Genomic DNA, 26,140 nt, shown 5'->3' with positions numbered 1-26,140 from the left:
TAGCTAACATGATAACATGCAGAGTGTTAACCTAAGGTGGGGGTCTTCTTCTTCCTCCTCCTGCGCTGCATGGCCCCTCCGTCACTGCCCAGGTCGGGGGTGACGGCGTCCCCCAGAGGGGAGGCCCCCTGGCTGGGGACCCGCTCCATCTCCACCCCGGGGTCTGGAGGCAGAGGGAGACACCTTAGAACATGTGTTCTCAAAGTGCGGCCCGCGGGCCAATGGCGGCCCGCAGAAACACTCCTGGCAGCCCACAATGCAAGTAAAAAAAAAGAAAGAAATTTTTATTTTTTATTATTATTATCAATATTAATTTAAACAAAAATAAATAAATATAAAGAGAAAAGTCGACTCTCTCTTTCAATGAAATCCTGTTACATTTGTTAGTTTTAATCCGACTGTACATTACTTTGAAAGGATGAATCTCAGTTTCGTGATTTAGACCTCACTCCCAGAGGTCCACGGTGCAATGTTTTTTTTCACCACTGGGATGCTAATTGCGTTTCCCGCCTATATTTTTTTGTTTGTCCTTTGGTGGCCCTCAGTCAAATTCTGGGTCCCTAAATTGGCCCTCAGCTGTCAAAACTTTGAGAACCCCTGCCTTAGAACCACACTACCACCACTACTACTGGGAGAGGACACTCCCTTTCCCATTCCTTTGCTACATAGAAAATCTCAGCCCTAGCCCTCGCTGTTGCGCGTTCACGCGCCGTGGAGTCATGTCCCAATACTGTTTAAATGTAGCTTAAGGGGTAAGGGGGAGGGCTAACATCCCCTCAAAATTGAGATTTTCGATGGGCACCCTCAAAGCGCTTCAGTTCTGACTTGCTCCCACAATACCTTGCGAGAAAACGGAAAATCCAGAAATATCCTAGACAAGATGGAGGGCGAAAAGATGCAACAGGATTGGAAAAACACAAATGTAAGTGTTTTCTCTGTAATTAACTATTAATTATTTTATTGATTATACTCTGCAGCCCGGCCGCGGTCTTCGAAGCCCGGCCATGGACTCTCGGAAGATCGCGAAAGTCCGATCACGGGCTCTGCAGCCCGGCCGTCGGACTTTTGCGGGCCGCCCGACCCCGGTTCTCGGCCGGGCTGCAGCCCGTGATCGTGCTCTGCAGCCCGGCCGAGAACCGGGGTCGGGCGGCCCACTCTGCAGCCCGGCCGTCGGACTTTTGCGGGCCGCCCGACCCCGGTTCTCGGCCGGGCTGCAGCCCGTGATCGTGCTCTGCAGCCCGGCCGAGAACCGGGGTCGGGCGGCCCACTCTGCAGCCCGGCCGTCAGACATTTGCGGGCCGCCCGACCCCGGTTCTCAGCCGGGCTGCAGCCCGTGATCGTGCTCTGCAGCCCGGCCGAGAACCGGGGTCGGGCGGCCCACTCTGCAGCCCGGCCGTCGGACTTTCGCGGGCCGCCCGACCCCGGTTCTCAGCCGGGCTGCAGAGCACGATCACTGCAGCCCGGCCGAGAACCGGGGTCGGGCGGCCTGCGAAAGTCCGACGGCCGGGCTGCAAGACCGGGCTGGATATCATGTCGTATGATATCCAGATCTTCCATGTTCTAGTGACTCCAGGTTAAAAATAAGCTTTATACTAATATAATATATTATATTAGTAATATTCTATAAGTAATATTATATATACTAATATATTATATTAGTAATATTACATGGTTAATCAATGTAATTTTTGGCAGTACTATATTGTGTACATAGCTATTATATATTGTACGTAACATATGTCCATATCACCCAGTTCTGGCATATAATTCCTAATTCCTTCTTATTCGTTTTCTTTCAGGACATCGTTGAGTCCACTGCCACCAGCCCCCCCACCTCTCCCTCATGCTCCTCCACCCCAGGCACCTCTTCCACCACCCCAGACACCCCTTCCAAGAGGAGAGTGCCAGGGAGCAGGCGAGGCATGAGGAGAGCGAGGCAAAGTTGGCGGAATGGTGGAGAAGATGTGATTCTCCACCATTCTCTCAAAAGCTGAGAGAGTGTGTGTGTGTGTGTGTATTTTTAGGTGTGCATGTGTGTGTATTTTTAGATGCTTGTGTGTGTATTTTTAGATGTAATAATAACTAGAACTGCAAGCAGTTATGCAGGGGTCCAAGAAGTGTGCATTTCGCCGGCACGACGCGACAAGAAATGTGCGTTTCGCCGGCACAACGCGAAGCATGTGTTCAAAACGCTACCCTGAACCTGTGGATACAAAGGATTTGACTGTGGTAGGAGTAGCGAGAAGTCAGTGACGCGTTTTCGCGGCGAAATTTTGTAGAAGATATACAATTTCCTCGTTTATTGCGCCCCCTAATGGCGAAATTTTCCGAATTTTTTATCGAACGACATTAAGGTTAACACCAACATGCGTGTAAAACTTGGACTCGATCCGATGTCTAATTTTGGATTTCTTTGGATTTTTGATATTCCACGTCTAATTTAGCTCATAAACCAATATTCAAAACGCTACCGTTTCGACGTCAAAGGTCGCATCAAAAAAGTGTTTCGTGCATTCTTTGCGTGTGCGTCTGAAGATGTCGTGTGCAAAGTTTGGTGTCGATTGGTCAAGAAATGTGGGAGGAGTAGGGAAAAAACTGTTTTGCGGTTTTCGCGATTTTGCGAAAAAAAATTCTAGACGCAAATGGGCGTGGCCTATGCCAAAAGATGCAGCAGACTCCAGTGAATATGTGGGTACAAGTTTTTGACTGTGGGAGGTTCGGTGTGGGAGTTATAGCCCCAAACGCGTATTCTTTGGTATAGCGCCACCTAGGGGCCGGCGTGTCTGGATTTTGTTATCTGAGTAGCGGTGCCGATTCTGGATCAAGTCATGCAATTGGCGCGTGTGCACCATTTACGGTTTGGGCTGTAGTATCACTTTCAAGGGGGGAAGAATAACTAGAACTGCAAGCAGTTATGCAGGGGTCCAAGAAGTGTGCATTTCGCCGGCACAACGCGACAAGAAATGTGCGTTTCGCCGGCACAACGCGAAGCAAGTATTCAAAACGCTACCGTGAACAACATGTGGATATAAAGGTTTTGACTGTGGGAGCTTCGGTGTGGGAGTTATAGCCTAAAACGCGTTTTCAGAACATTGGCCAAATAGGAGATAGACAATGTCGTAGTTTTCTGGCGCCGCCCTGTGGCGAAATCTTCCAAAGACAATTTTCCTTTGCCAAATAACTCCCGCCCACATTAATAATTCTTGGCCATATTTTCTATATAGACTCGGGTTTGCCCCTTGATGGTTTCCCTTGAGTTTGAAGAACATTCCTTCAGCCAATTAGAAGATATACAATTTCCTCGTTTATTGCGCCCCCTAATGGCGAAATTTTCCGAAATTTTTATCGAACGACATTAAGGTTAGCACCAACATGTGTGTAAAATTTGGACTCGATCCGATGTCTCATTTTGGATTTCTTTGGATTTTTGATATTCCACGTCTAATTTAGCTAATATACCAATATTCAAAACGCTACCGTTTCGTCGTCAAAGGTCGCATCAAAAGAGTGTTTAGTGCATTCTTTGCGTGTGCGTCTGAAGATGTCGTGTGCAAAGTTTGGTGTTGATTGGTCGAGAAATGTGGGAGGAGTAGCGAAAAAACAGTTTTGCGGTTTTCGCGATTTTGCGAAAAAAAATTCTAGACGCAAATGGGCGTGGCCTATGCCAAAAGATGCAGCAGACTCCAGTGAATATGTGTGTACAAGGTTTTGAATGTGGGAGGTTCGGTGTGGGAGTTATAGCCCCAAACGCGTCTTTCCTTGGTATAGCGCCACCTAGTGGCCGGCGTGTCTGGATTTTGTTATCTGAGTAGCGGTGCCGGACCTGGATCTAGTCATGCAATTGGCGTGTCGGCACCATTTACGGTTTGGGCTGTGGGCCCACTTTTAGCGCGGGAAGTATAATAACTAGAACTGCAAGCAGTTATGCAGGGGTCCAAGAAGTGTGCATTTCGCCGGCACAACGCGACAAGAAATGTGCATTTCGCCGGCACAACGCGAAGCAAGTATTCGAAACCATACCGTGAACAACATGTGGATATAAAGGTTTTGACTGTGGGAGCTTCGGTGTGGGAGTTATAGCCTAAAACGCGTTTTCAGAACATTGGCCAAATAGGAGATAGACAATGTCGTCGTTTTTTGGCGCCGCCCTGTGGCGAAATTTTCCAAAGACAATTTTCCTTTGCCAAATAACTCCCGCCCACATCAATAATTCTTGGCCATATTTTCTATATAGACTCGGGTTTGCCCCTTGGTGGTTTCCCTTGAGTTTGAAGAACATTCCTTTGGCCAATTAGAAGATATACAATTTCCTCGTTTATTGCGCCCCCTAATGGCGAAATTTTCCGAAATTTTTATCGAACGTCATTAAGGATAGCACCAACATGTGTGTAGAATTTGGACTCGATCCGATGTCTAATTTTGTATTTTTTTGGATTTTTAATTTTCCACGTCTAATTTAGCTAATAAACAAATATTCAAAACTCTACCGTTTCGTCGTCGAAGGTCGGATCAAAAAACTGTCTATCATTTCTTTGTGTGTGCGTCTGAAGATGCCGTGTGCAAAGTTTGGTGTCGATTGGTCAAGAAATGTGGGAGGAGTAGCGAAAATACAGTTTTGCGGTTTTCGCGATTTTGCGAAAAAAAATTCTAGACGCAAATGGGCGTGGCCTATGCCAAAAGATGCAGCCGACTCCAGTGAATATGTGCGTACAAGTTTTTGACTGTGGGAGGTTCGGTGTGGGAGTTATAGCCCCAAACGCGTTTTCCCTTGGTATAGCGCCACCTAGTGGCCGGCGTGTCTGGATTTTGTCGTCTGCGTAGTCCGAAGAGATCTGGATCTAGTCATGAAATTGGCGTGTCGTCACCATTTACGGTTTGGGCTGTGGGCACACTTTTAGGCAGGTAAGAATAATAACTAGAACTGCAAGCAGTTATGCAGGGGTCCAAGAAGTGTGCTTTTCGCCGGCACAACGCGACAAGAAATGTGCATTTCGCCGGCACAACGCGAAGCAAGTATTCAAAACGCTACCGTGAACAACATGTGGATATAAAGGTTTTGATTGTGGGAGCTTCGGTGTGGGAGTTATAGCCTAGAACGCGTTTTCAGAACATTCCATTGGCCAAATAGGAGATAGACAATGTCGTCGTTTTTTGGCGCCGCCCTGTGGCGAAATTTTCCAAAGACAATTTTCCTTTGCCAAATAACTCCCGCCCATATTAATAATTCTTGGCCATATTTTCTATATAGACTCGGGTTTGCCCCTTGATGGTTTCCCTTTAGTTTGAAGAACATTCCTTTGGCCAATTAGAAGATATACAATTTCCTCGTTTATTGCGCCCCCTAATGGCGAAATTTTCCGAAATTTTTATCGAACGTCATTAAGGTTAGCACCAACATGTCTGTAAAATTTGGTCTCGTTCCGATGTCTAATTTTGGATTTCTTTGGATTTTTGATTTTCCACGTCTAATTTAGCTCATAAACCAATATTGAAAACGCTACCGTTTCGTCGTCGAAGGTCCGATCAAAAAAGTGTCTATCAATTCTATGCGTGTGCGTCTGAAGATGCCGTGTGCAAAGTTTGGTGTCGATTGGTCAAGAAATGTGGGAGGAGTAGGGAAAATACAGTTTTGCGGTTTTCGCGATTTTGCGAAAAAAAATTATAGACGCAAATGGGCGTGGCCTATGCCAAAAGTTGCAGCAGACTCCAGTGAATATGTGTGTACAAGTTTTTGGACTGTGGGAGGTTCGGTGTGGGAGTTATAGCCCCAAACGCGTTTTCCCTTGGTATAGCGCCACCTAGTGGCCGGCGTGTCTGTATTTTTGTGGTCTGCGTAATGTTCACGGACCTGGATCTAGTCATGCAATTGGCGTGTCGGCACCATTTACGGTTTGGGCTGTGGGCCCACTTCTAGAGGGAAATAATAATAATAATAACTAGAACTGCAAGCAGTTATGCAGGGGTCCAAGAAGTGTGCATTTCGCCGGCACAACGCGACAAGAAATGTGCATTTTGCCGGCACAACGCGAAGCAAGTATTCAAAACGCTACCGTGAACAACATGTGGATATAAAGGTTTTGACTGTGGGAGCTTCGGTGTGGGAGTTATAGCCTAAAACGCGTTTTCAGAACATTCCCTTGGCCAACTAGGAGATAGACAATGTGGTGGTTTTTTGGCGCCGCCCTGTGGCGAAGTTCTCCAAAGACAATTTTCCTTTGCCAAATAACTCCCGCCCACATTAATAATTCTTGGCCATATTTTCTATATAGACTCGGGTTTGCCCCTTGACGGTTTCCCTTGAGTTTGAAGAACATTTCTTTGGCCAATTAGAAGATATACAATTTCCTCGTTTATTGCGCCCCCTGAGGGTGTAATTTTCCGAATTTTTTATCGAACGCCGATAAGGTTAGCACCAACATGTGTGTAAAGTTTGGACTCGATCCGATGTCTAATTTTGGATTTCTTTGGAATTTTGATTTTCCACGTCTAATTTAGCTCATAAACCAATATTCAAAACGCTACCGTTTCGTCGTCGAAGGTCGGATCAAAAAACTGTCTCACGATTCCTCTGCGTGTGCGTCTGAAGATGTCGTGTGCAAAGTTTTGTGTCGATTGGTCAAGAAATGTGGGAGAAGTAGGGAAAAAACAGTCTTGCGGTTTTCGCGATTTTGCGAAAAAAAATTATAGACGCAAATGGGCGTGGCCTATGCCAAAAGATGCAGCAGACTCCAGTGCATCTGTGTGTATACGTTTTTGGACTCTGGGAGGTTCGGTGTGGGAGTTATAGCCGCAAACGCGTATTCCTTAGTATAGCGCCACCTAGTGGCCGGCATGTCTGGATTTGGTCGTCTGCCTAGAACTCACGTACCTGGATCTAGTCATGCAATTGGCGTGTGTGCACCATTTACGGTTTGGGCTGTGGTACCACTTCTAGGGGGGAATAATAATAACAAGAAATGTGCATTTCGCCGGCACAACGCGAAGCATGTGTTCAAAACCAATTGGCGTGGCCTATGCCAAAATATGCCACTGACTCCAGTGAATCTGTGCATATAACGTTTTTGACTGTGGGAGCTTCGGTGTGGGAGTTATAGCCCAAAACGCGTTTTCAGAACATTCCATTGGCCATCTAGGAGATATATTATTTCGTCGTTTATTTGCGCCCCCTTGTGGCGAGATTTTCCAAAGACAATTTTCCTTTGCCAAATAACTCCCGCCCACATTAATAATTCTTGGCCATATTTTTTATATAGACTCGGGTTTGCCCCTTGATGGTTTCCTTATAGTTTGAAGAACATTCCTTGGGCCAATTAGAACATATACAATTTCCTCGTTTATTGCGCCCCCTAATGGCGAAAAATTCCGGAATTTTTATCGAACGACAGATAGGTTAGCACCAAAATGTGTGTAAAATTTGGACTCGTTCCGATGTCTAATTTTGGATTTCTTTGGATTTTTGATTTTCCACGTCTAATTTAGCTCATAACCCAATATTCAAAACGCTAACGTTTCGTCGTCGAAGGTCGGATCAAAAAAGTGTTTCGTGCATTCTTTGCGCGTGCGTCTGACGATGTCGTGTGCAAAGTTTGGTGTTGATTGGTCAAGAAATGTGGAAGGAGTAGGGAAAAAACTGTTTTGCGGTTTTCGCGATTTTGCGAAAAAAAATTCTAGACGCAAATGGGCGTGGCCTATGCCAAAAGATGCAGCAGACTCCAGTGAATATGTGGGTACAAGTTTTTGACTGTGGGAGGTTCGGTGTGGGAGTTATAGACCCAAACGCGTATTCCTTGGTATAGCGCCACCTAGTGGCCGGCATGTCTGGATTTGGTCGTCTGCGTAGTCCGAAGAGATCTGGATCTAGTCATGCAATTCGCGTGTCGGCACCATTTACGGTTTGGGCTGTGGTCCCACTTTGAGGGAGGTAAGAATAATAATAGGAATAATCCTTACAAAAACAATAGGGATCCAACCTGTTGGCTTGGACCCCTAATAAAAATCCTTACAAAAACAATAGGGATCCAACCTGTTGGCTTGGACCCCTAACTAGAACTGCAAGCAGTTATGCAGGGGTCCAAGAAGTGTGCATTTCGCCGGCACAACGCGACAAGAAATGTGCGTTTCGCCGGCACAACGCGAAGCATGTGTTCAAAACGCTACCCTGAACCTGTGGATACAAAGGATTTGACTTTGGTAGGAGTAGCGAGAAGTCAGTCTAGCGTTTTCGCGGCGAAATTTTGTAGAAGATATACAATTTCCTCGTTTATTGCGCCCCCTAATGGCGAAATTTTCCGAAATTTTTATCGAACGACATTAAGGTTAGCACCAACATGTTTGTAAAATGTGGACTCGATCCGATGTCTAATTTTGGATTTCTTTGGATTTTTGATATTCCACGTCTAATTTAGCTCATAAACCAATATTCAAAACGCTACCGTTTCGTTATCGAAGGACGGATCAAAAAAGTGTTTCATGCATTCTTTGCGTGTGCGTCTGAAGATGTCGTGTGCAAAGTTTGGTGTCGATTGGTCAAGAAATGTGGGAGGAGTAGGGAAAAAACAGTTTTGCGGTTTTCGCGATTTTGCGAAAAAAAATTCTAGACGCAAATGGGCGTGGCCTATGCCAAAAGATGCAGCAGACTCCAGTGAACATGTGTGTACAAGGTTTTGAATGTGGGAGGTTCGGTGTGGGAGTTATAGCCCCAAACGCGTCTTTCCTTGGTATAGCGCCACCTAGTGGCCGGCGTGTCTGGATTTAATTATCTGAGTAGCGGTGCCGGACCTGGATCTAGTCATGCAATTGGCGTGTCGGCACCATTTACGGTTTGGGCTGTGGGCCCACTTTTAGCGCGGGAAGTATAATAACTAGAACTGCAAGCAGTTATGCAGGGGTCCAAGAAGTGTGCATTTCGCCGGCACAACGCGAAGCATGTGTTCGAAACTGAGAAACGGCGTATGCCAAAAGATGCAGCTGACTCCAGTGAATCTGTGGATACAAAGATTTTGACTGTGGGAGGTTCGGTGTGGGAGTTATAGCCCAAAACGCGTTTTCAGAACATTCCATTGGCGATTAGGAGATGTATTATTTCGTCGTTTTTTTGCGCCCTCTTGTGGCGAGATTTTCCAAAGACAATTTTCCTTTTCCAATTAACTCCCGCCCACATTAATAATTCTTGACCATAATTTTTATATAGACTCGGGTTTGCCCCGTGATGGTTCCCTCATAGTTTGAAGAACATTCCTTTGGCCAATTAGAAGATATACAATTTCCTCGTTTATGGCGCCCCCTAATGGCGAAATTTTCCGAAATTTTTATCGTACGACATTAAGGTTGGCACCAACATGTGTGTACAATTTGGACTCGTTCCGATGTCTAATTTTGGATTTCTTTGGATTTTTGATTTTCCACGTCTAATTTAGCTCATAAACCAATATTCAAAACACTACCGTTTCGTCGTTGAAGGTCGGATCAAAAAACTGTCTCACGATTCCTTTGCGTGTGCGTCTGAAGATGTCGTGTGCAAAGTTTGGTGTCGATTGGTCAAGAAATGTGGGAGGAGTAGGGAAAAAACAGTTTTGCGGTTTTCGCGATTTTGGGAAAAAAAATTATAGACGCAAATGGGCGTGGCCTATGTCAAAAGATGCAGCAGACTCCAGTGAATATGTGGGTACAAGTTTTTGACTGTGGGAGGTTCGGTGTGGGAGTTATAGCCCCAAACGCGTATTCCTTGGTATAGCGCCACCTAGTGGCCGGCATGTCTGGATTTTGTCGTCTGCCGTCACCTCACGGACCTGGATCTAGTCATGTAATTGGCTTGTGTGCACCATTTACGGTTTGGGCTGTAGTACCACTTCTAACGAAGGAAGTATAATAATCCGTACAAAAACAATAGGGATCCAACCTGTTGGCTTGGACCCCTAACTAGAACTGCAAGCAGTTATGCAGGGGTCCAAGAAGTGTGCATTTCGCCGGCACAACGCGACAAGAAATGTGCGTTTCGCCGGCACAACGCGAAGCATGTGTTCAAAACGCTACCCTGAACCTGTGGATACAAAGGATTTGACTGTGGTAGGAGTAGCGAGAAGTCAGTGTAGCGTTTTCGTGGCGAAATTTTGTAGAAGATATACAATTTCCTTGTTTATTGCGCCCCCTAATGGCGAAATTTTCCGAAATTTTTATCGTACGACATTAAGGTTAGCACCAACATGTGTGCACAATTTGGACTCGTTCCGATGTGTAATTTTGAATTTTTTGGATTTTTGATTTTCCACGTCTAATTTAGCTAATAAACCAATATTCAAAACGCTACCGTTTCGTCGTCAAAGGTCGCATCAAAAAAGTGTCTAATGCATTCTTTTCGTGTGCGTCTGACGATGTTGTGTGCAAAGTTTGGTGTTGATCGGGCGAGAAATGTGGGAGGAGTAGCGAAAAAACAGTTTTGCGGTTTTCGCGATTTTGCGAAAAAAAATTCTAGACGCAAATGGGCGTGGCCTAGGCCAAAAGATGCAGCAGACTCCAGTGCATCTGTGTGTACAAGTTTTTGAATGTGGGAGTTTCGGTGTGGGAGTTATAGCCCCAAACGCGTATTCCTTGGTATAGCGCCACCTAGTGGCCGGCGTGTCTGGATTTTTTTATCTGAGTAGCGGTGCCGATTCTGGATCTAGTCATGCAATTGGCGCGTGTGCAGCATTTACGGTTTGGGCTGTGGTTCCACTTTCACGGGGAGGTAGTATAAAAATCCTTACAAAAACAATAGGGATCCAACCTGTTGGCTTGGACCCCTAACTAGAACTGCAAGCAGTTATGCAGGGGTCCAAGAAGTGTGCATTTCGCCGGCACAACGCAACAAGAAATGTGCATTTCGCCGGCAGAACGCGAAGCAAGTATTCAAAACGCTACCGTGAACAACATGTGGATATAAAGGTTTTGACTGTGGGAGGTTCGGTGTGGGAGTAATTGCCCAAAACGCGTTTTCAGAACATTCCATTGGCGATTAGGAGATGTATTATTTCGTCGTTTTTTTGCGCCCTCTTGTGGCTGGCGAAATTTTGCAAAGACAATTTTCCTTTTCCAAATAACTCCCGCCCACATTAATAATTCTTGACCATAATCTTTATATAGACTCGGGTTTGCCCCTTGATGGTTCCCTCATAGTTTGAAGAACATTCCTTTGGCCAATTAGAAGATATACAATTTCCTCGTTTATGGCGCCCCCTAATGGCGACATTTTCCGAAATTTTTATCGTACGACATTAAGGTTAGCACCAACATGTGTATAAAATTTGGACTCGTTCCGATGTCTAATTTTGGATTTCTTTGGATTTTTGATTTTCCACGTCTAATTTAGCTAATAAACAAATATTCAAAACGCTACCGTTTCGTCGTCGAAGGTCGGATCAAAAAAGTAATGCAGCATTTCTTTTCGTGTAGGTCTGAAGATGCCGTGTGCAAAGATTGGTGTCGATTGGTCAAGAAATGTGGGAGGAGTAGGGAAAAAACTGTTTTGCGGTTTTCGCGATTTTGCGGAAAAAAATTATAGACGCAAATGGGCGTGGCCTATGCCAAAAGATGCAGCAGACTCCAGTGAATAAGTGGGTACAAGTTTTTGACTGTGGGAGGTTCGGTGTGGGAGTTATAGTCCCAAACGCGTTTTCCCTTGGTATAGCGCCACCTAGTGGCCGGCGTGTCTGTATTTTTGTGGTCTGCGTAATGTTCACGGACCTGGATCTAGTCATGCAATTGGCGTGTCGGCACCATTTACGGTTTGGGCTGTGGGCCCACTTCTAGCAGGAAATAATAATAATAATAATAATAAAAATCCTTACAAAAACAATAGGGATCCAACCTGTTGGCTTGGACCCCTAACTAGAACTGCAAGCAGTTATGCAGGGGTCCAAGAAGTGTGCATTTCGCCGGCACAACGCGACAATAAATGTGCATTTTGCCGGCACAACGCGAAGCAAGTATTCAAAACGCTACCGTGAACAACATGTGGATATAAAGGTTTTGACTGTGGGAGCTTCGGTGTGGGAGTTATAGCCTAAAACGCGTTTTCAGAACATTCCATGGCCAAATAGGAGATAGACAATGTCGTCGTTTTTTGGCGCCGCCCTGTGGAGAAATTTTCCAAAGAGAATTATCCTTTGCCAAATAACTCCCGCCCACATTAATAATTCTTGGCCATATTTTCTATATAGACTCGGGTTTGCCCCTTGATGGTTTCCCTTGAGTTTGAAGAACATTCCTTTGGCCAATTAGAAGATATACAATTTCCTCGTTTATAGCGCCCCCTTAGGGCGTAATTTTCCGAATTTTTATTCGAACGTCGTTAAGGGTGGCGCTAACATGTGTGTTAAATTTGGACTCGATCCGATGTGTAATTTTGTTTTTTTTTGGATTTTGGATTTTTCACGTCTAATTTAGCTAATAAACAAATATTAAAAACGATACCGTTTCGTCGTCAAAGGTCGCATCAAAAAAGTGTTTCATGCATTCTTTGCGTGTGCGTCTGAAGATGTCGTGTGCAAAGTTTTGTGTCGATTGGTCAAGAAATGTGGGAGGAGTAGGGAAAAAACAGTTTTGCGGTTTTCGTGATTTTGCGAAAAAAAATTATAGACGCAAATGGGCGTGGCCTATGCCAAAAGATGCAGCAGACTCCAGTGAAGCTGTGTGTACAAGGTTTTGAATGTGGGAGGTTCGGTGTGGGAGTTATAGCCCCAAACGCGTATTCCTTGGTATAGCGCCACCTAGTGACCGGCGTGTCTGGATTTTGTCGTCTGCGTAGTCCGAAGAGATCTGGATCTAGTCATGTAATTGGCGTGTGTGCACCATTTACGGTTTGGGCTGTGGTACCACTTTTAGGGGGGTAAGTATAATAATAATAGGAAGAAAAATCCTTACAAAAACAATAGGGATCCAACCTGTTGGCTTGGACCCCTAACTAGAACTGCAAGCAGTTATGCAGGGGTCCAAGAAGTGTGCATTTCGCCGGCACAACGCGACAAGAAATGTGCGTTTCGCCGGCACAAAGCGAAGCATGTGTTGAAAACGCTACCCTGAACCTGTGGATACAAAGGATTTGACTGTGGTAGGAGTAGCGAGAAGTTAGTGTAGCGTTTTCGCGGCGAAATTTTGTAGAAGATATACAATTTCCTCGTTTATTGCGCCCCCTAATGGCGAAATTTTCCGAAATTTTTATCGAACGACATTAAGGTTAGCACCAACATGTGTGTAAAACTTGGAGTCGATCCGATGTGTAATTTTGAATTTTTCGGGATTTTGGATATTCCACGTCTAATTTAGCTAATAAACCAATATTCAAAACGCTACCGTTTCGTCGTCAAAGGTCGCATCAAAAAAGTGTTTCCTGCATTCTTTGCGCGTGCGTCTGAAGATGTCGTGTGCAAAGTTTGGTGTCGATTGGTCAAGAAATGTGGGAGGAGTAGGGAAAAAGCATTTTTGCGGTTTTCGTGATTTTGCGAAAAAAAATTCTAGACGCAAATGGGCGTGGCCTATGCCAAAAGATGCAGCAGACTCCAGTGAATCTGTGCGTACAAGTTTTTGAATGTGGGAGATTCGGTGTGGGAGTTATAGCCCCAAACGCGTCTGTCCTTGGTATAGCGCCACCTAGTGGCCGGCGCGTCTGGATTTGGTTATCTGAGTAGCGGTGCCGGACCTGGATCTAGTCATGCAATTGGCGCGTGTGCACCATTTACGGTTTGGGCTGTAGTCCCACAAGTACGGGGGGAAGAATAATAATAATAATAACTAGAACTGCAAGCAGTTATGCAGGGGTCCAAGAAGTGTGCATTTCGCCGGCACAACGCGACAAGAAATGTGCGTTTCGCCGGCACAACGCGAAGCAAGTATTCAAAACGCTACCGTGAACAACATGTGGATATAAAGGTTTTGACTGTGGGAGCTTCGGTGTGGGAGTTATAGCCTAAAACGCGTTTTCAGAACATTCCATTGGCCAAATAGGAGATAGACAATGTCGTCTTTTTTTGGCGCCGCCCTGTGGCGAAATTTTCCAAAGACAATTTTCCTTTGCCAAATAACTCCCGCCCATATTAATAATTGTTGGACATATTTTCTATATAGACTCGGGTTTGCCCCTTGATAGTTTCCCTTGAGTTTGAAGAACATTCCTTTGGCCAATTAGAAGATATACAATTTCCTCGTTTATTGCGCCCCCTAATGGCGAAATTTTCCGATATTTTTATCGAACGTCATTAAGGTTAGCACCAACATGTGTGTACAATTTGGACTCGATCCGATGTCTAATTTTGGATTTTTTGGGATTTTTAATTTTCCACGTCTATTTTAGCTCATAAACCAATATTCAAAACGCTACCGTTTTGTCGTCGAGGGTCGGATCCAAAAAGTGATCATTGCATCTTTGCGTGTGCGTCTGAAGATCCCGTGTGCAAAGTTTGGTGTTGATTGGTCAAGAAATGTGGGAGGAGTAGGGAAAAAACAGTTTTGCGTTTTTCGCGATTTTGCGAAAAAAAATTATAGACGCAAATGGGCGTGGCCTATGCCAAAAGATGCAGCAGACTCCAGTGAATATGTGCGTACAAGTTTTTGACTGTGGGAGGTTCGGTGTGGGAGTTATAGCCCCAAACGCGTATTCCTTGGTATAGCGCCACCTAGTGGCCGGCATGTCTGGATTTTGTCGTCTGCGTAGTCCCCACGGATCTGGATCTAGTCATGCAATTGGCGTGTCGGCACCATTTACGGTTTGGGCTGTGGGCACACTTTTAGGGAGGTAAGTATAATAATAATAAACACTACAAAAACAATAGGGATCCAACCTGTTGGCTTGGACCCCTAACTAGAACTGCAGGCAGTTATGCAGGGGTCCAAGAAGTGTGCGTTTCGCCGGCACAACGCGAAGCATGTGTTCAAAACGCTACCCTGAACCTGTGGATACAAAGGATTTGACTGTGGTAGGAGTAGCGAGAAGTCAGTGTAGCGTTTTCGCGGCGAAATTTTGCAGACGATATACAATTTCCTCGTTTATTGCGCCCCCTGATGGCGAATTTTTCCGAATTTTTTATCGAACGACATTAAGGTTAACACCAACATGTGTGTCAAATTTGGACTCGATCCGATGTCTAATTTTGGATTTCTTTGGATTTTTGATATTCCACGTCTAATTTAGCTAATAAACCAATATTCAAAACGCTACCGTTTCGTTATCGAAGGACGGATCAAAAAAGTGTTTCGTGCTTTCTTTGCGTGTGCGTCTGAAGATGTCGTGTGCAAAGTTTGGTGTCGATTGGTCAAGAAATATAGGAGGAGTAGCGAAAAAACAGTTTTGGGGTTTTCGCGATTTTGCGAAAAAAAATTATGGACGCAAATGGGCGTGGCCTATGCCAAAAGATGCAGCAGACTCCAGTGAATAAGTGCGTACAAGTTTTTGACTCTGGGAGGTTTGGTGTGGGAGTTATAGCCCCAAACGCGTATTCCTTGGTATAGCGCCACCTAGTGACCGGCGTGTCTGGATTTTGTCGTCTGCGTAATGTTCACGGACCTGGATCTAGTCATGCAATTGGCGTGTCGGCACCATTTACGGTTTGGGCTGTGGGCCCACTTCTAGAGGGAAATAATAATAACTAGAACTGCAAGCAGTTATGCAGGGGTCCAAGAAGTGTGCATTTCGCCGGCACAACGCGAAGCATGTGTTCGAAATTGAGAAACGGCGTACGCCAAAAGATGCAGCTGACTCCAGTGAATCTGTGGATATAAAGGTTTTGACTGTGGGAGGTTCGGTGTGGGAGTTATAGCCCAAAACGCGTTCTCAGAACATTCCATTGGCCAATTAGGAGATGTATTATTTCGTCGTTTTTTTGCGCCCTCTTGTGGCGAAATTTTCCAAAGACAATTTTCCTTTTCCAAATAACTCCCGCCCACATTAATAATTCTTGACCATAATTTTTATATAGACTCGGGTTTGCCCCTTGATGGTCCCCTCATTGTTTGAAGAACATTCCTTTGGCCAATTAGAAGATATACAATTTCGTAGTTTATTGCGCCCCCTAATGGCGAAATTTTCCGAAATTTTTATCGAACAACATTAAGGTTATCACCAACATGTGTGTAAAATTTGGACTCGATCCGATGTCTCATTTTGGATTTCTTTGGATTTTTGATATTCCACGTCTAATTTAGCTAATATACCAATATTCAAAACGCTACCGTTTCGTCGTCAAAGGTCGCATCAAAAGAGTGTTTCGTGCATTCTTTGCGTGTGCGTCTGAAGATGTCGTGTGCAAAGTTTGGTGTTGATTGGTCGAGAAATATGGGAGGAGTAGCGAAAAAACAGTTTTGCGGTTTTCGCGATTTTGCGAAAAAAAATTCTAGACGCAAATGGGCGTGGCCTATGCCAAAAGATGCAGCAGACTCCAGTGAATATGTGTGTACAAGGTTTTGAATGTGGGAGGTTCGGTGTGGGAGTTATAGCCCCAAACGCGTCTTTCCTTGGTATAGCGCCACCTAGTGGCCGGCGTGTCTGGATTTTGTTATCTGAGTAGCGGTGCCGGACCTGGATCTAGTCATGCAATTGGCGTGTCGGCACCATTTACGGTTTGGGCTGTGGGCCCACTTTTAGCGCGGGAAGTATAATAACTAGAACTGCAAGCAGTTATGCAGGGGTCCAAGAAGTGTGCATTTCGCCGGCACAACGCGACAAGAAATGTGCGTTTCGCCGGCAGAACGCGAAGCATGTGTTCAAAACGCTACCCTGAACCTGTGGATATAAAGGTTTTGACTGTGGGAGCTTCGGTGTGGGAGTTATAGCCTAAAACGCGTTTTCAGAACATTGGCCAAATAGGAGATAGACAATGTCGTCGTTTTTTGGCGCCGCCCTGTGGCGAAATTTTCCAAGTACAATTTTCCTTTGCCAAATAACTCCCGCCCACATTAATAATTCTTGGCCATATTTTATATATAGACTCGGGTTTTCCCCTTGATGGTTTCCCTTGAGTTTGAAGAACATTCCTTTGGCCAATTAGAAGATATACAATTTCCTCGTTTATGGCGCCCCCTAATGGCGACATTTTCCGAAATTTTTATCGTACGACATTAAGGTTAGCACCAACATGTCTGTAAAATTTGGACTCGTTCCGATGTCTAATTTTGGATTTCTTTGGATTTTTGATTTTCCACGTCTAATTTAGCTCATAAACCAATATTCAAAACGCTACCGTTTCGTCGTCGAAGGTCGGATCAAAAAAGTGTTCTAGCATTCTTTGCGTGTGCGTCTGAAGATGCCGTGTGCAAAGTTTGGTGTCGATTGGTCAAGAAATGTGGGAGGAGTAGGGAAAAAACTGTTTTGCGGTTTTCGCGATTTTGCGAAAAAAAATTCTAGACGCAAATGGGCGTGGCCTATGCCAAAAGATGCAGCAGACTCCAGTGAATATGTGCGTACAAGTTTTTGACTGTGGGAGGTTCGGTGTGGGAGTTATAGCCCCAAACGCGTATTCCTTGGTATAGCGCCACCTAGTGGCCGGCATGTCTGGATTTTGTCGTCTGCGTAGTCCCCACGGATCTGGATCTAATCATGCAATTGGCGTGTCGGCACCATTTACGGTTTGGGCTGTGGGCACAGTTTCAGGGAGGTAAGTATAATAATAATAATAAACACTACAAAAACAATAGGGATCCAACCTGTTGGCTTGGACCCCTAATAATAATAGGAAAAATCCTTACAAAAACAATAGGGATCCAACCTGTTGGCTTGGACCCCTAACTAGAACTGCAAGCAGTTATGCAGGGGTCCAAGAAGTGTGCATTTCGCCGGCACAACGCGACAAGAAATGTGCGTTTAGCCGGCAGAAAGCGAAGCATGTGTTCAAAACGCTACCCTGAACCTGTGGATACAAAGGATTTGACTGTGGTAGGAGTAGCGAGAAGTCAGTGTAGCGTTTTCGCGGCGAAATTTTGTATTGGTTTACCTTGAGTTTGAAGAACATTCCTTTGGCCAATTAGAAGATATACAATTTCCTCGTTTATTGCGCCCCCTAATGGCGAAATTTTCCGAAATTTTTATCGAACGACATTAAGGTTAGCACCAACATGTGTGTAAAATGTGGACTCGATCCGATGTCTAATTTTGGATTTCTTTGGATTTTTGATATTCCACGTCTAATTTAGCTAATAAACCAATATTCAAAACGCTACCGTTTCGTCGTCGAAGGTCGCATCAAAAAAGTGTTTCCTGCATTCTTTGCGCGTGCGTCTGAAGATGTCGTGTGCAAAGTTTGGTGTCGATTGGTCAAGAAATGTGGGAGGAGTAGGGAAAAAGCATTTTTGCGGTTTTCGCGATTTTGCGAAAAAAAATTATAGACGCAAATGGGCGTGGCCTATGCCAAAAGATGCAGCAGACTCCAGTGAATCTGTGCGTACAAGTTTTTGACTGTGGGAGGTTCGGTGTGGGAGTTATTGCCCCAAACGCGTCTGTCCTTGGTATAGCGCCACCTAGTGGCCGGCGCGTCTGGATTTGGTTATCTGAGTAGCGGTGCCGGACCTGGATCTAGTCATGCAATTGGCGCGTGTGCACCATTTACGGTTTGGGCTGTAGTCCCACAAGTACGGGGGGAAGAATAATAATAATAATAATAATAATAATAATAATAGGAACTAGAACTGCAAGCAGTTATGCAGGGGTCCAAGAAGTGTGCATTTCGCCGGCACAACGCGACAAGAAATGTGCATTTCGCCGGCACAACGCGAAGCAAGTATTCAAAACGCTACCGTGAACAACATGTGGATATAAAGGTTTTGACTGTGGGAGCTTCGGTGTGGGAGTTATAGCCTAAAACGCGTTTTCAGAACATTCCATGGCCAAATAGGAGATAGACAATGTCGTCGTTTTTTGGCGCCGCCCTGTGGCGAAATTTTCCAAAGAGAATTATCCTTTGCCAAATAACTCCCGCCCACATTAATAATTCTTGGCCATATTTTCTATATAGGCTCGGGATTGCCCCTTGATGGTTTCCCTTGAGTTTGAAGAACATTCCTTTGGCCAATTAGAAGATATACAATTTCCTCGTTTATTGCGCCCCCTGAGGGCGTAATTTTCCGAATTTTTTATCGAACGCCGTTAAGGTTAGCACCAACATGTGTGTAAAATTTGGACTCGTTCCGATGTCTAATTTTGGATTTCTTTGGATTATTGATTTTCCACGTCTAATTTAGCTCATAAACCAATATTCAAAATGCTACCGTTTCGTCGTCAAAGGTCGCATCAAAAAAGTGTTTCGTGCATTCTTTGCGTGTGCGTCTGAAGATGTCGTGTGCAAAGTCTTGTGTCAATTGGTCGGGAAATGTGGGAGGAGTAGCGAAAAAACAGTTTTGCGGTTTTCGCGATTTTGCGAAAAAAAATTCTAGACGCAAATGGGCGTGGCCTATGCCAAAAGATGCAGCAGACTCCAGTGAATATGTGGGTACAAGTTTTTGACTGTGGGAGGTTCGGTGTGGGAGTTATAGCCCCAAACGCATTTTCCCTTGGTATAGCGCCACCTAGTGTTCGGCGTGTCTGGATTTTGTCGTCTGCTTAGAACTCAGGGACCTGGATCTAGTCATGCAATTGGCGTGTCGGCACCATTTACGGTTTGGGCTGTGGGCACACTTTTAGGATTAGCACGTCGGAATAATAATAATAATCCTTACAAAAACAATAGGGATCCAACCAACAATAGGGATCCAACCTGTTGGCTTGGACCCCTAATAATAATAATAATAATAGGAAAAATCCTTACAAAAACAATAGGGATCCAACCTGTTGGCTTGGACCCCTAAAAATCCTTACAAAAACAATAGGGATCCAATCCTGTTGGCTTGGACCCCTAATAATAATAAAAATCCTTACAAAAACAATAGGGATCCAATCCTGTTGGCTTGGACCCCTAACTAGAACTGCAAGCAGTTATGCAGGGGTCCAAGAAGTGTGCATTTCGCCGGCACAACGCAACAAGAAATGTGCGTTTCGCCGGCACAACGCGAAGCATGTGTTCAAAACGCTACCCTGAACCTGTGGATACAAAGGATTTGACTGTGGTAGGAGTAGCGAGAAGTCAGTGTGGCGTTTTCGCGGCGAAATTTTGTAGAAGATATACAATTTCCTCGTTTATTGCGCCCCCTAATGGCGAAATTTTCCGAAATTTTTATCGAACGACATTAAGGTTAGCACCAACATGTGTGTAAAATGTGGACTCGATCCGATGTCTAATTTTGGATTTCTTTGGATTTTTGATATTCCACGTCTAATTTAGCTAATAAACCAATATTCAAAACGCTACCGTTTCGTCGTCGAAGGACGGATCAAAAAAGTGTTTCATGCATTCTTTGCGTGTGCGTCTGACGATGTTGTGTGCAAAGTTTGGTGTTGATCGGGCGAGAAATGTGGGAGGAGTAGCGAAAAAACAGTTTTACGGTTTTCGCGATTTTGCGAAAAAAAATTCTAGACGCAAATGGGCGTGGCCTAGGCCAAAAGATGCAGCAGACTCCAGTGAATATGTGCGTACAAGTTTTTGAATGTGGGAGTTTCGGTGTGGGAGTTATAGCCCCAAACGCGTATTCCTTGGTATAGCGCCACCTAGTGGCCGGCGTGTCTGGTTTTTGTCGTCTGCCGTCACCTCACGGACCTGGATCTAGTCATGTAATTGGCGAGTGTGCACCATTTACGGTTTGGGCTGTAGTACCACTTTTAGCTGCTGGAATAATAAGAAAAATCCTTACAAAAACAATAGGGATCCAACCTGTTGGCTTGGACCCCTAAAAATCCTTACAAAAACAATAGGGATCCAACCTGTTGGCTTGGACCCCTAACTAGAACTGCAAGCAGTTATGCAGGGGTCCAAGAAGTGTGCATGTCGCCGGCACAACGCGACAAGAAATGTGCATTTTGCCGGCACAACGCGAAGCAAGTATTCAAAACGCTACCGTGAACAACATGTGGATATAAAGGTTTTGACTGTGGGAGCTTCGGTGTGGGAGTTATAGCCTAAAACGCGTTTTCAGAACATTCCCTTGGCCAACTAGGAGATAGACAATGTGGTGGTTTTTTGGCGCCGCCCTGTGGCGAAGTTTTCCAAAGACAATTTTCCTTTGCCAAATAACTCCCGCCCACATTAATAATTCTTGGCCATATTTTCTATATAGACTCGGGTTTGCCCCTTGACGGTTTCCCTTGAGTTTGAAGAACATTCCTTTGGCCAATTAGAAGATATACAATTTCCTCGTTTATTGCGCCCCCTGAGGGCGTAATTTTCCGAATTTTTTATCGAACGCCGATAAGGTTAGCACCAACATGTGTGTAAAGTTTGGACTCGATCCGAAGTCTAATTTTGGATTTCTTTGGAATTTTGATTTTCCACGTCTAATTTAGCTCATAAACCAATATTCAAAACGCTACCGTTTCGTCGTCGAAGGTCGGATCAAAAAACTGTCTCACGATTCCTCTGCGTGTGCGTCTGAAGATGTCGTGTGCAAAGCTTGGTGTCGATTGGTCAAGAAATGTGGGAGGAGTAGGGAAAAAACAGTTTTGCGGTTTTCGCGATTTTGCGAAAAAAAATTATAGACGCAAATGGGCGTGGCCTATGCCAAAAGATGCAGCAGACTCCAGTGCATCTGTGTGTACAAGTTTTTGGACTCTGGGAGGTTCGGTGTGGGAGTTATAGCCGCAAACGCGTATTCCTTGGTATAGCGCCACCTAGTGGCCGGCATGTCTGGATTTGGTCGTCTGCCTAGAACTCACGTACCTGGATCTAGTCATGCAATTGGCGTGTGTGCACCATTTACGGTTTGGGCTGTGGTACCACTTCTAGGGGGGAATAATAATAACTAGAACTGCAAGCAGTTATGCAGGGGTCCAAGAAGTGTGCATTTCGCCGGCACAACGCGACAAGAAATGTGCGTTTCGCCGGCACAACGCGAAGCATGTGTTCAAAACGCTACCCTGAACCTGTGGATACAAAGGATTTGACTGTGGTAGGAGTAGCGAGAAGTCAGTGTAGCGTTTTCGCGGCGAAATTTTTTAGAAGATATACAATTTCCTCGTTTATTGCGCCCCCTAATGGCGAAATTTTCCGAATTTTTTATCGAACGACATTAAGGCTAGCCCCGACAAGTGTGTAAAATGTGGACTCGATCCGATGTCTAATTTTGGTTTTTTTGGATTTTTGATTTTCCACGTCAAATTTAGCTAATAAACCAATATTCAAAACGCTACCGTTTCGTAATCGAAGGTCGGATCAAAAAGTGTTTGAGTATTTGTTTTCGTGTGCGTCTGAAGATGTTGTGTGCAAAGTTTGGTGTTGATTGGTCGAGAAATGTGGGAGGAGTAGGGAAAAAACAGTTTTGCGGTTTTCACGATATTGCGAAAAAAAATTCTAGACGCAAATGGGCGTGGCCTATGCCAAAAGATGCAGCAGACTCCAGTGAATATGTGCGTACAAGTTTTTGACTGTGGGAGGTTCGGTGTGGGAGTTATAGCCCCAAACGCGTATTCCTTGGTATAGCGCCACCTAGTGGCCGGCGTGTCTGGATTTTGTCGTCTGCGTAGTGTTCACGGACCTGGATCTAGTGATGCAATTGGCGCGTGTGCACCATTTACTGTTTGGGCTGTGGTACCACTTCTAGATGGGAAGTATAATAATAATAATCCTTACAAAAACAATAGGGATCCAACCTGTTGGCTTGGACCCCTAATAATAATCCTTACAAAAACAATAGGGATCCAACCTGTTGGCTTGGACCCCTAATCCTTACAAAAACAATAGGGATCCAACCTGTTGGCTTGGACCCCTAATAATAATAACTAGAACTGCAAGCAGTTATGCAGGGGTCCAAGAAGTGTGCATTTCGCCGGCACAACGCGACAAGAAATGTGCGTTTCGCCGGCACAACGCGAAGCATGTGTTCAAAACGCTACCCTGAACCTGTGGATACAAAGGATTTGACTTTGGTAGGAGTAGCGAGAAGTCAGTCTAGCGTTTTCGCGGCGAAATTTTGTAGAAGATATACAATTTCCTCGTTTATTGCGCCCCCTAATGGCGAAATTTTCCGAAATTTTTATCGAACGACATTAAGGTTAGCACCAACATGTTTGTAAAATGTGGACTCGATCCGATGTCTAATTTTGGATTTCTTTGGATTTTTGATATTCCACGTCTAATTTAGCTCATAAACCAATATTCAAAACGCTACCGTTTCGTTATCGAAGGACGGATCAAAAAAGTGTTTCATGCATTCTTTGCGTGTGCGTCTGAAGATGTCGTGTGCAAAGTTTGGTGTCGATTGGTCAAGAAATGTGGGAGGAGTAGGGAAAAAACAGTTTTGCGGTTTTCGCGATTTTGCGAAAAAAAATTCTAGACGCAAATGGGCGTGGCCTATGCCAAAAGATGCAGCAGACTCCAGTGAACATGTGTGTACAAGGTTTTGAATGTGGGAGGTTCGGTGTGGGAGTTATAGCCCCAAACGCGTCTTTCCTTGGTATAGCGCCACCTAGTGGCCGGCGTGTCTGGATTTAATTATCTGAGTAGCGGTGCCGGACCTGGATCTAGTCATGCAATTGGCGTGTCGGCACCATTTACGGTTTGGGCTGTGGGCCCACTTTTAGCGCGGGAAGTATAACTAGAACTGCAAGCAGTTATGCAGGGGTCCAAGAAGTGTGCATTTCGCCGGCACAACGCGACAAGGAATGTGCGTTTCGCCGGCACAACGCGAAGCAAGTATTCAAAACGCTACCGTGAACAACATGTGGATCTAAAGGTTTTGACTGTGGGAGCTTCGGTGTGGGAGTTATAGCCTGAAACGCGTTTTCAGAACATTCCATTGGCCAAATAGGAGATAGACAATGTCGTCGTTTTTTGGCGCCGCCCTGTGGCGAAATTTTCCAAAGACAATTTTCCTTTTTCAAATAACTCCCGCCCACATTAATATTTCTTGGCCATATTTTCTATATAGACTCGGGATTGCCCCTTGATGGTTTCCCTCGGGTTTGAAGAACATTCCTTGGGCCAATTAAAAGATATACAACTTCCTCGTTTATTGTGCCCCCTAATGGCGAAAAATTCCGGAATTTTTATCGAACGACATTAAGGTTAGCACCAACATGTGTGTAAAATTTGGACTCGTTCCGATGTCTAATTTTGGATTTCTTTGGATTTTTGATTTTCCACGTCTAATTTAGCTCATAAACCAATACTCAAAACACTAACGTTTCGTTGTCGAAGGTCGGATCAAAAAACTGTCTCACGATTCCTTTGCGTGTGCGTCTGAAGATGTCGTGTGCAAAGTTTGGTGTCGATTGGTCAAGAAATGTGGGCGGAGTTGGGAAAAAACAGTTTTGCGGTTTTCGCGATTTTGCGAAAAAAAAATTTAGACGCAAATGGGCGTGGCCTATGTCAAAAGATGCAGCAGACTCCAGTGAATATGTGCGTACAAGTTTTTCAATGTGGGAGATTCGGTGTGGGAGTTATAGCCCCAAACGCGTTTTCCCTTGGTATAGCGCCACCTAGTGTTCGGCGTGTCTGGATTTTGTCGTCTGCGTAGTCCGAAGAGATCTGGATCTAGTCATGCAATTCGCGTGTCGGCACCATTTACGGTTTGGGCTGTGGTCTCACTTTTAGGGAGGTAAGAATAATAACTAGAACTGCAAGCAGTTATGCAGGGGTCCAAGAAGTGTGCATTTCGCCGGCACAACGCGACAAGAAATGTGCATTTCGCCGGCACAACGCGAAGCAAGTATTCAAAACGCTACCGTGAACAACATGTGGATATAAAGGTTTTGACTGTGGGAGCTTCGGTGTGGGAGTTATAGCCTAAAACGCGTTTTCAGAACATTCCATTGGCCAAATAGGAGATAGACAATGTCGTCGTTTTTTGGCGCCGCCCTGTGGCGAAATTTTCCAAAGACAATTTTCCTTTGCCAAATAACTCCCGCCCATATTAATAATTCTTGGCCATATTTTCTATATAGACTCGGGTTTGCCCCTTGATGGTTTCCCTTGAGTTTGAAGAACATTCCTTTGGCCAATTAGAAGATATACAATTTCCTCGTTTATTGCGCCCCCTAATGGCGAAATTTTCCGAAATTTGTATCGAACGTCATTTAGGTTAGCACCAACATGTGTGTAGAATTTGGACTCGATCCGATGTCTAATTTTGGATCTTTTTGGATTTTTAATTTTCCACGTCTAATTTAGCTAATAAACAAATATTCAAAACTCTACCGTTTCGTCGTCGAAGGTCGGATCAAAAAACTGTCAGAGGGTTTCTTTGCGTGTGCGTCTGAAGATGCCGTGTGCAAAGTTTGGTGTTGATTGGTTAAGAAATGTGGGAGGAGTAGCGAAAATACAGTTTTGCGGTTTTCGCGATTTAGCGAAAAAAAATTCTAGACGCAAATGGGCGTGGCCTAGGCCAAAAGATGCAGCAGACTCCAGTGCATCTGTGTGTACAAGTTTTTGGACTCTGGGAGGTTCGGTGTGGGAGTTATACCCCCAAACGCGTATTCCTTGGTATAGCGCCACCTAGTGGCCGGCATGTCTGGATTTGGTCGTCTGCATAGTCTTCACGTACCTGGATCTAGTCATGTAATTGGCGTGTCGTCACCATTTACGGTTTGGGCTGTAGTACCACTTTCTTGGTAGGAAGTATAAGAATAATAATCCTTACAAAAACAATAGGGATCCAACCTGTTGGCTTGGACCCCTAATAATAATAATAATAGGAATAATAATCCTTACAAAAACAATAGGGATCCAACCTGTTGGCTTGGACCCCTAATAACTAGAACTGCAAGCAGTTATGCAGGGGTCCAAGAAGTGTGCATGTCGCCGGCACAACGCGACAAGAAATGTGCATTTTGCCGGCACAACGCGAAGCAAGTATTCAAAACGCTACCGTGAACAACATGTGGATATAAAGGTTTTGACTGTGGGAGCTTCGGTGTGGGAGTTATAGCCTAAAACGCGTTTTCAGAACATTCCCTTGGCCAACTAGGAGATAGACAATGTGGTGGTTTTTTGGCGCCGCCCTGTGGCGAAGTTTTCCAAAGACAATTTTCCTTTGCCAAATAACTCCCGCCCACATTAATAATTCTTGGCCATATTTTCTATATAGACTCGGGTTTGCCCCT

At 44.8% G+C, this 26,140-nt stretch overlaps 1 protein-coding gene across 8 annotated transcripts in view; it reads right to left on the bottom strand.

Annotated features, from left to right (window-relative positions):
* Nucleotides 1-26,140, bottom strand: part of LOC115546882 (transmembrane protein 237B) — a 64,029-nt gene that overhangs the window by 7,626 nt on the left and 30,263 nt on the right. For all 8 annotated transcript variants that reach the window (XM_030360681.1, XM_030360683.1, XM_030360682.1 and 5 more), the window contains one exon: nucleotides 32-163. In XM_030360681.1, coding sequence (XP_030216541.1) covers nucleotides 32-163 — 132 coding nt within the window. The remainder of the gene's footprint in view (nucleotides 1-31; nucleotides 164-26,140) is intronic.

The sequence above is a fragment of the Gadus morhua genome, chromosome 7, assembly GCF_902167405.1.
Source record: "Gadus morhua chromosome 7, gadMor3.0, whole genome shotgun sequence".
In the NCBI taxonomy this organism is placed as follows: domain Eukaryota; kingdom Metazoa; phylum Chordata; class Actinopteri; order Gadiformes; family Gadidae; genus Gadus; species Gadus morhua.
This window is presented reverse-complemented; position numbering and strand designations above follow the sequence as displayed.